We start from the raw sequence: 8,666 nt of genomic DNA, 5'->3' as shown, positions 1-8,666 counted from the left end.
TTTCAATTAAGTAGCTTTAGAAGACAAAATTTGATTAAATTGTAGTTAGTAGACACAAAATAGAGTTAAAATTTGTATAATAAGATAACATAATTGCTTATTTTTTAACTACACAAAATTTAAATTTTAAAAAATTATAAGTGGCACTTAAATCTTATATGATCTTTAACATACTACCTCGATTTTATTTTAGTTTTTTTTTTTACAAATTTTAAAAAATTATAAGTGGCATTTCACTCTTATCTAATTTTTTAATTATTACCCTCTCCATTTCTTCTGTTGTTAGAGTTATATTAGATTTTATTTTTCTTTTCAAGTTTGTCTTATCTTATTTTTTAATTTTAAATTTCAACTTTGTTTTTTTTTTTTTTTTAATTACTGAATTTCTCTCTACCTCATTTTTCTAGGATTTGTCTAATTTTCTTATATATATATATATATTTATAGTTTATCATCAAATTTAAACTTAATTTGTTTTTATCTATATGTTATATTTACAGAATCCACTCTTACTCTTAATTTTCAGTTCAACTTTTTTTTCTTCTAAAATTTATTTAATTAAATATAGTAAGATCACTAAATATATTATTTCAATACCCATCTTAATAAATATCATAGTATTTAATTGTTAATTTTTAACATGTTCAACATTATTTATCATTTTTTGTCACTTACCCGTGCATAGCACGGGTTACCGCTAGTAATTATGATTTGAATGTGATATTTTATCTTATTGATTTTTTAATTTATTTTGTACTTTTATGGCTAATTTAGCCACAAAGCCAATCCAAAACGTCACCAAGTATACTTTTTAACATTTTATGAAAAGATATACAAAAAAGTAAAGAGGTGATGTAACTCAAATAAATACACTTATATAGATTATACTAAACACTCCCTCAATACTTGCAAAGCAGTGTTGGATAAATAGCTTCACTCAAAATAGCATTTGGTGGGACGAGTGGGGATATGATCGAATGGGGTGGGTGGGGCTAAAATAGATTCACAAAATACTTGTTCTGTTGTCATCTTTAATTCGAGACATGTGTTTCATCACAGTATCCTCCTCTAGAAACAGCTCGGAACACAACTAAGACTTATCTTGAGAAACAACTCAGATCACCAGCTCAGGTCTATGGAGCGGAGTTTGGTGAGATGGGATGGGATGAAACGTTCACAACAAAAATTGTCACATTACCGCCCTAATTAAAAGTGAATTGAAAAAAAAAAAATCATTGCGCATTCGTTCTAATTTACATACATATCCCTGTATTTTAACATTATTTACAAGACTAGACAATCCTTTTATTCTTTTGTCTTTGACTGTCACTCAAATTAAAACTACCAGTTAAAAAAAAACAAGAAGCAATTAAAGGGTATTTAAGGGAATTCAAATTTCTCTCCCTCTAGATACAGTTGTATAGCACATGGCAAAGAATTCAAAGCAAAATCTTTCTTTTTTTTTTTTTTGATTCAACTGAAAGGCAAAATCTTTCGCATTCTATGTCTAGAGTCATATATTCATATTCTTACCAAAATTATGAGGAAAAAATAGAAAACACAGTTACCAAAATAAATAAATTTGTAATAAATTTCTCTCCAGATTTTTTTACTACTAAATATAAGGATAGTTGGTTCCACATTAATAAATACACGTAAAATTAATGTTTTTGTGTTTAAGAAAAATGTATAAATAAAAAAATTTATTTATGTATAACATTTTCTAAATAAAAAATACAAAATACAAAATGCCAAGACCATAAAAAATTAGTAAAAGGAATCATTTTTTTTTTGATTTTTCAAAAAAATAATTTTTTTTAAAACATCCATTGTTTTCATATGATTTTATTTTTATACAAAAACAATTTTTGAAAAATAAAAAATAACTTAAATAGAAATACACTAAAAGGGTGTTTGGCACGAAGGATTTTAGCTAAAATAATTAACAAAAATAAAAAAATATTAAAATAATCAACAAAATAAAATATCACGTCTTATATATTAATTAATCATTTTTTTTTTCTTCTTACAATCGGTAAGTTATTGGTTGGTTCATATATAGTGATTGATAAAGGAAGTGAGACTCACAATTTTATATTAGGTGATTGAAAAATATGAAGGGTACGAGGGTTTATAATTGGCCTGGGACATGGCTATATGGTATCTCAAGACTAACTAATAATTTTTCTTCATAACTATTTATTCAACTACAAAAAGATTCATAAATCATTTAAAACACATCTTTTTTTTTTCATAAAATAGTAAAAAAAATATCAATTAAAATAATCAAATTCCCAAACGGGACCTAATTATACGAGTATATATTAATATTTCCCCATTGTAGTGAATTGCAATGTCCATAGAATCTGGTCTCTCTCTCTCAACCTTTCTTATTTGCATTGCAACCTCGTGTTCTTGCACTGGTACCCTCTTCTCTCTCTCTCGCTCTCGCTCTCTCTCTCTCTCTACATTTACCCTAAGACTGATAAAAGGGTCGTTCATTGCTCTCTACATAAGCCGCTCACTTGCAGTCTTTTCAATCCGTCTTTGAGAAGTGGAGAGAGAGAGAGAGAGAGTTATTACTGATTCATCCCTTATTTGTTCCTTGTTCTGTGCATCTATTCTTTCTTTGATAAAGAAATCTATTTCTTCATTCAAAAACAATCCAAAGATTAAAGCCCTGGTTTCTACCCTTTTTCACTTGATTATCAGATGCACCAGTAAGGCATAAATACAGAGAGAGAGCGAGAGAGAGAGAGAGAGAGTTTTGTGGTTTTGCAATGGCACCCAGTTTTGATTTTGCAGTGTCAAGCCTTCTATGCACAGAAGACAACAGCATCATATTTGGTGATGATGAGATTGATTTTGAGCCCACTTGGCATAATCGGAACCATCGAACCAGAAATCAAAACCAGAGCTTTGATGAGCCATACATTGTTTTGCCAATGCAGAGTGATGAGTGCTTGGCTCAGATGCTCAAGAGGGAATGTGAGCTCTTGCTTGCTAGTGATTACTTGAGCGGATTGAGGAATGGGGATTTGAACTTGATGGCTAGAAGAGAGGCTGTTATATGGATTGGAAAGGTTAGTTAAGCAATCTTGTTTAATGGTTTTTTTTTTTAATTCTTGAGGGTTTTTCTGAAATTGGTATTAGTCCTTTTCTGTCCTTGTCAATTCCTCTGCATATGTTTTGATGATTTCAATGAGTTGGGTTATTTTGTTTTTGGAAATCAATTTGTTTTCTATATATGGATGGACTCTTTGGGTGAGATTTTGATGATGCTTTTAGTTCCTCTTGTTTTTGTTTCTGGAATCAATGTTGATGTTATTGTTGACTATGAGGTGTTTGATGGAGCGGATTGAAGTTATCTCTTGTTATGAATAGCTTCTTTATGGCATTCACATATCATACATAGCCCCTGAAATGGGTTAGGTGGGATCCTCTCTTTTTTGCTTTTGATGAGTTGACTGATGCAGGATATGTTAATTGTATTTATCTGCTTTTTTCTACTCCTTTTTACCCCATTTTTAGCTGGCTAAACTTGGATTTACATTTCCTTTGTTTTTATCCCCCTATTTTCCGATAAAACTCACCAAGATGTTCTTTTCCATTTATCACTGTTATTAATTTATTGTTGTAATTATTACTATTATTATTTTGATTATGTTCTTCCCCTTGGTTGGTGACAAATGCAAATGGTCTTATTGATCTAACAGGTTGTTGCCCATTTCAATTTTGGACCTCTGTGTTCATATTTGTCTATAAGCTACTTGGATAGATACCTCTCAACCTCTGAATTACCTGTGAGTTCAGGATCGAATTCTAGGTCATTTTATGTGAAATTGCATTTCAGTGGAAATAACTCAAAATGCTTGCAATTTTCATAGAGGTGCAAGTCGATCCGTGTTTGGTGTAACTAAGAGCTGTGGCATGGGACACATCTCTCAATTGCACCTCAATGAAAAATGCAATTATTTTGAGTTGTTCCAACTAAAATACAATTTGTCCATCATTTCATTGCTTTTCAAGTTCATCCAATTACAATGCTGATTGTATTTGCCATTTGTTGTGTGTTACTTGCAGAAGGGCAAAGCTTGGATGGCTCAATTGTTGGCTGTGGCCTGTTTATCCCTTGCAGCCAAAATGGAGGAGACTGAGATTCCTTTGTGTGTAGACTTTCAGGTAAAAGACATGGAATTTAGCTAGTGTCTGGTTCATTGAAATGAAGGTGAAATGGAATGGTCATTACGATAGAATGATCGTTCCATTCTATCTTTATTTCAGTGAACCAAACAGTACTGCTTAGCGAATCTGCTTAAGCTATCATCTTGTTACTGTTTGTTGATCAAGTTGTCCTAATCAGAATGAGCAATGACAGGTGGCTGGGTCTAAATTTGTGTTTGAAGCAAGAACCATACAGAGAATGGAGCTTCTGGTTTTGAGCACATTGAAGTGGAGAATGCAAGCTGTCACCCCATTCTCCTTCATTGTCTATTTCCTTTGGAAAATCAATGGTGATAAAAACCCTTCAAGATCTTCAATCTCTAGATCAACTCAACTCATATTGGGCATAATAAAAGGTACACATTCTTTGTCATTATGATGTAATGTGTGTCTATCTATGTACTGTCTACTATGTTAATCATTCTGTACCAGTATGAATGAAGAAAGAGAAATTGGAAACAGGGCCTAATGTTATGGTTTGGTGGCTATTTATTGCAGGAATTGACTTCTTGGAGTTTAGGCCTTCTGAGGTTGCAGCAGCAGTGGCAATGTCTGTTGCAGAAGAAGCTCAAACAGTAGACATCAACAAAGCAATTTCTCTTCTCATTGAACATGTAGACAAGGTAAAGTTGGTGGTCCAAAGACCCATAGGTTTTTGTATTTTTTTGTTTGTTGTAACGATGGTATCTGAAGTTTTGCACCCACTAGTCTTAGGGTATATACAGTCTCCTGTCCCACATACACTCACTCAATATTACGCACCGACATTGGGATGATCCGAAGGGGTTTACGCAATTTGAACTCATGACATACGCTTCTTAATGTGTTTATCACAGTTCTACTTGTCACTCCGCGCTAACCCCTTGGAGTTAACTCAAAGGGACATTAACAAGATTTTTTTTTACTCTTTTTCTCTAATCATTTCTAGTTTGATTAGCTACAGATCTTTTCTTACAATTGATGATAGATGGGTGTTTTTCTCTTTGTTCTATTTGTTGTGTCATGCAGGAGAGAATGCTCAAGTGTGTTGATATGATCCATGAGCTATCGTCGTTAATGAGTGAGTCTACTAATGGGTTAAGTGCTTTAGTACCATCTGTGCCCCAAAGTCCAATTGGTGTGCTGGATGCTGCTTGCTTGAGCTACAAAACAGATGACACAACAGTTGGGTCATGTGCAAATTCTTCTCATAATAACTCAGGCAGCAAAAGGAGGAAGCTAAATTAGAACCCTTTGAAGTGGAGATTTAGGATGTGATGAGGGGTGGATTGGTCATTTCACTCCAAAACTAAACATGTTTGGTTTGGTGGAATGGAAGTTTTGGTGGGGAGAGAAAAATGGAAAAGCTTTTTTTTTTTCGAGTAAAATAGAAAAGAAAAAATATTTAGTGTAAAGAAGAGTACAATAAGATGGGTCATGCTTGGGGGATGGAATTGGAGGATGGCATCAAAATATTGCATGTTCATAGCATGAAGGAAACAGTCAACAGCTGTTAAATATTAGACTCCTTAGCAGCTATGGGCAAGGAACAGAGTTGGAAAAGTTTAAAGAGAGAGAGATGGGGGAGTTTTTACATTTCAATGTTCATGTTTATTTTTTATTATCATTTTTTAGTTTGTTTTGTGAACAGTATAATATGAGTAGAGATTAAAAAGGATAAAAAAAAAAAAAAAGTTTTGGGATTGTTTTATTCTTTTTGTTTTTATATGGTAAGCAGCAGTTTTTTTTAATTATTATTAATTTTCATCTTTGTCATTAAACTGATCATTGATTTGTGGAGCATTCTTAAAGTACTTTTTGTTTGATCAAAATTATATTGTACTTGACATTATTATTATTAGGCATTGATTTCGACCCCCTTAAAACACTTACTCCCACATGGAGGTTGGGGATTGGGTGAGAAGGAAAAAAAAAAAAAAAAAAAAGAGGAAAAGTTGACCAATCAAAACTAAAGGGGTTAAGGGGTGATCTCCAAAGGGGGTCTCAACCTTTATTCTATTTGTAATATCTTAATTTATCATTGACATGATATATGAAAACGGATTTGAATTGTTTTAAGTTGGCTTTTCAACTTGAGAGAAAAGTTGTGCTTAGTAGGCCTATTTTGGGGTCAATCTTAAGATAAAAAATTACGATGATCGAACATTTGAATTGTATTTATGTTAAAAAAAATAGATTATAAATATAATTTTAAGAATAATTATCTATTTTTGTAATATAAATGTGATTTAAATACATAATTATTGATATTTGATCATTTTAATTTTTTGTATAAATATTTTATTCAACAAATCTTATCAAGTAAATAGTTTGAATTATTAAAATTGACCTCAAAATAAACACGCTAAGCCCAAACTGTTATTTGAAGTTGGATGAGAATCCAAACCCTTTAAAAATAAATTTGTCAAACAATATACCGATCATGATTGGTTTTAAACATTAGGTGTCATATAAGATGTATTAGACTCTACTTAAAGTTGTGGGGTCTAAAGTTTTGAAACAATAAAATTTTATGTTTGGTTAATGGAGAATTTTATTATGCACTCCCCTATATCATATAGGCACTTTCAATTATGTTATTTTTTTTAATTATGATTAATTTTTTTCTTTCGTTATAATATTATTTTAAAATTTTAGTTACGATTTTTTTTTATATTTGTTTATAACTTAAAAAATATAAAATTATGTTTTTTTTTTATAATTATAAAATACATATAAAACACACCTTTTATGGAGTGTGTATCATATTCCCTTTGTCAATACACTTTGATGGACACTTTTACCTCTTCACAATTTTTGTTATGTTTTGAACAAGGGCAATGGTAGAGGTTGCATCTTTTTCTTTTTCTTTTTTTCCTTTTTTGTAGGTGAATACTAGTTGCCTTTTCTTGAATATTAAAAAGCTGAAAGGTTTGTTTGTTTGGCAAACTCAATTTTTGATTGCTTCAATTTTTTTACTGACTTGGAATTTACTCTATTTATGTATTTACCCCTTCAAAGCTTCTAACCTTTTCTGTAAAGTGGTTTGCAAAACTCTTATTTTCTAATATAAAAGTAGAATTTAAGAGTGCCAATAGTAAACATAATGACAAACCAGCACAGCCTCGTTTGGGAAGTAATTTTTTATTTTAATTTAAAAGTTAAAAAGTCATTAAAAAAATTAAAAAGTCAATAATCTATACTAAAAAATTAAAAATTTCATTTTTTCTCTACTTTTTACACATTTTTCCGTAAAAAATTCAAAAGTCATTTCAAACATATTAGCTGCTTTTACATCATATTTTGGGGTGTTTTGGAAAGATGGTTAAAAGTTATTTTTTGATTTTTTTAAACTTTTTTGTGAGAGAAAGAAATGGGTAAAAAGCCGGGAAGTGACTTTTAGCCCACTTCTCAAAATAGCCCTTTAGTTAAAAAGTCAAAAAATTATTAAAAAAACTTGTTTCCAAACGAGACCCAACAATCCCATTTAATAAAAATTAGTAAGAAAAACATTAAAAAAAAAATTAACAAAACTACCATGAAATTCAAGATGGACCATATCAAAAACCTCGTTTGCCAAGTGACTTTTTTAGTCAAAAAGTAATTAAAAAATAAAAAAGTTAATAATTCATATAAAAAAGTCAAAGATTTTTTTTTTCTTTATTTTTTACACACCTTTTTGTAAAAAACTAAAAAGTCATCCCAAACATAATTTTTTTTATATCACATTTTAGCCAAAAAGTCAAAAAATTATTAAAAAGGCATATTCCCAAACGAGGCCATATATCTTGAAGAAATATATGTACTTTTATAGATTTGAATAGAATTTGGTAGAAAAGAGCCATAACTAACTTCGAATTTTTAAGCAAATTTCATTTTCTGTATTGAACTTTTGAAATTTTGTTGTCCAAATTATCTCAATTTTTAAGAGATTTTTTTTTTAATTTTTTGTTTTTATGGTCAAATTTGAAAAAGTAAGCTAAAACAAAATTCTATATTTGAAATAAAAAAACCTTGGGCCGCTAGTGCACTTTATTTATTTATTTTTTGGATACAAGAGAAGTATGCTGACTCAAATTTGGTGAAAGTGAATTCCCTTCTTAATGAGGAAGGGGATTGGGATGTGAACACAGTGCAACAACACTTCCCAACTAATGTGGCTGATCTTATTTTCAAAGAAAAACCCCCTCTTTACAGTCCCAACCCTGATCAGCCACATTGGAAAGGATCTCGGGATGGGTGTTTCTCAACACTCAGTGCTTACAATTTGGGCATGGAGAGTGATGTGCACAGAGAAAATTGGCAGTGGCTCTGGAAATGTCAAATTGCTCAAAAGATTAAAAGCTTCCTCTGGGTGTTGCTCCAGGGGAAAACTTTGACTAACTGTATGAGGGTTAAGAGAGGGTTAACTGATGACCCAACATGCCCTTTTTGCAATAAGGTGGAAAACTTGGATCATCTTT

General features: G+C 30.9%; 1 protein-coding gene across 2 annotated transcripts; it reads left to right on the top strand.

Moving 5' to 3' along the window:
• The first annotated feature begins 2,340 nt into the window (after positions 1–2,340).
• LOC114280221 (cyclin-D3-1) lies at positions 2,341–5,914 on the top strand. 2 transcript variants are annotated; one of them, XM_028222563.2, is made up of 6 exons: positions 2,351–3,083; positions 3,717–3,803; positions 4,084–4,182; positions 4,379–4,580; positions 4,723–4,847; positions 5,233–5,914. In XM_028222563.2, the coding sequence occupies exons 1-6, from the start codon at positions 2,781–2,783 to the stop codon at positions 5,449–5,451; spliced, it is 1,035 nt and encodes a 344-aa protein (XP_028078364.1). In that variant the 5' UTR covers positions 2,351–2,780; the 3' UTR covers positions 5,452–5,914. The 2 variants fall into 2 exon arrangements, with proteins under 2 accessions (XP_028078365.1, XP_028078364.1); XM_028222564.2 differs by lacking the exon at positions 3,717–3,803 and having other exon boundaries at positions 2,341–3,083.
• Positions 5,915–8,666: the final 2,752 nt, after the last annotated feature.

Source organism: Camellia sinensis, chromosome 3 (assembly GCF_055761805.1).
Source record: "Camellia sinensis isolate YWXY chromosome 3, ASM5576180v1, whole genome shotgun sequence".
Taxonomy (NCBI): domain Eukaryota; kingdom Viridiplantae; phylum Streptophyta; class Magnoliopsida; order Ericales; family Theaceae; genus Camellia; species Camellia sinensis.
The sequence above is the reverse complement of the archived record's forward strand: the minus strand, read 5'-3'. Positions and strand labels throughout refer to the sequence as shown.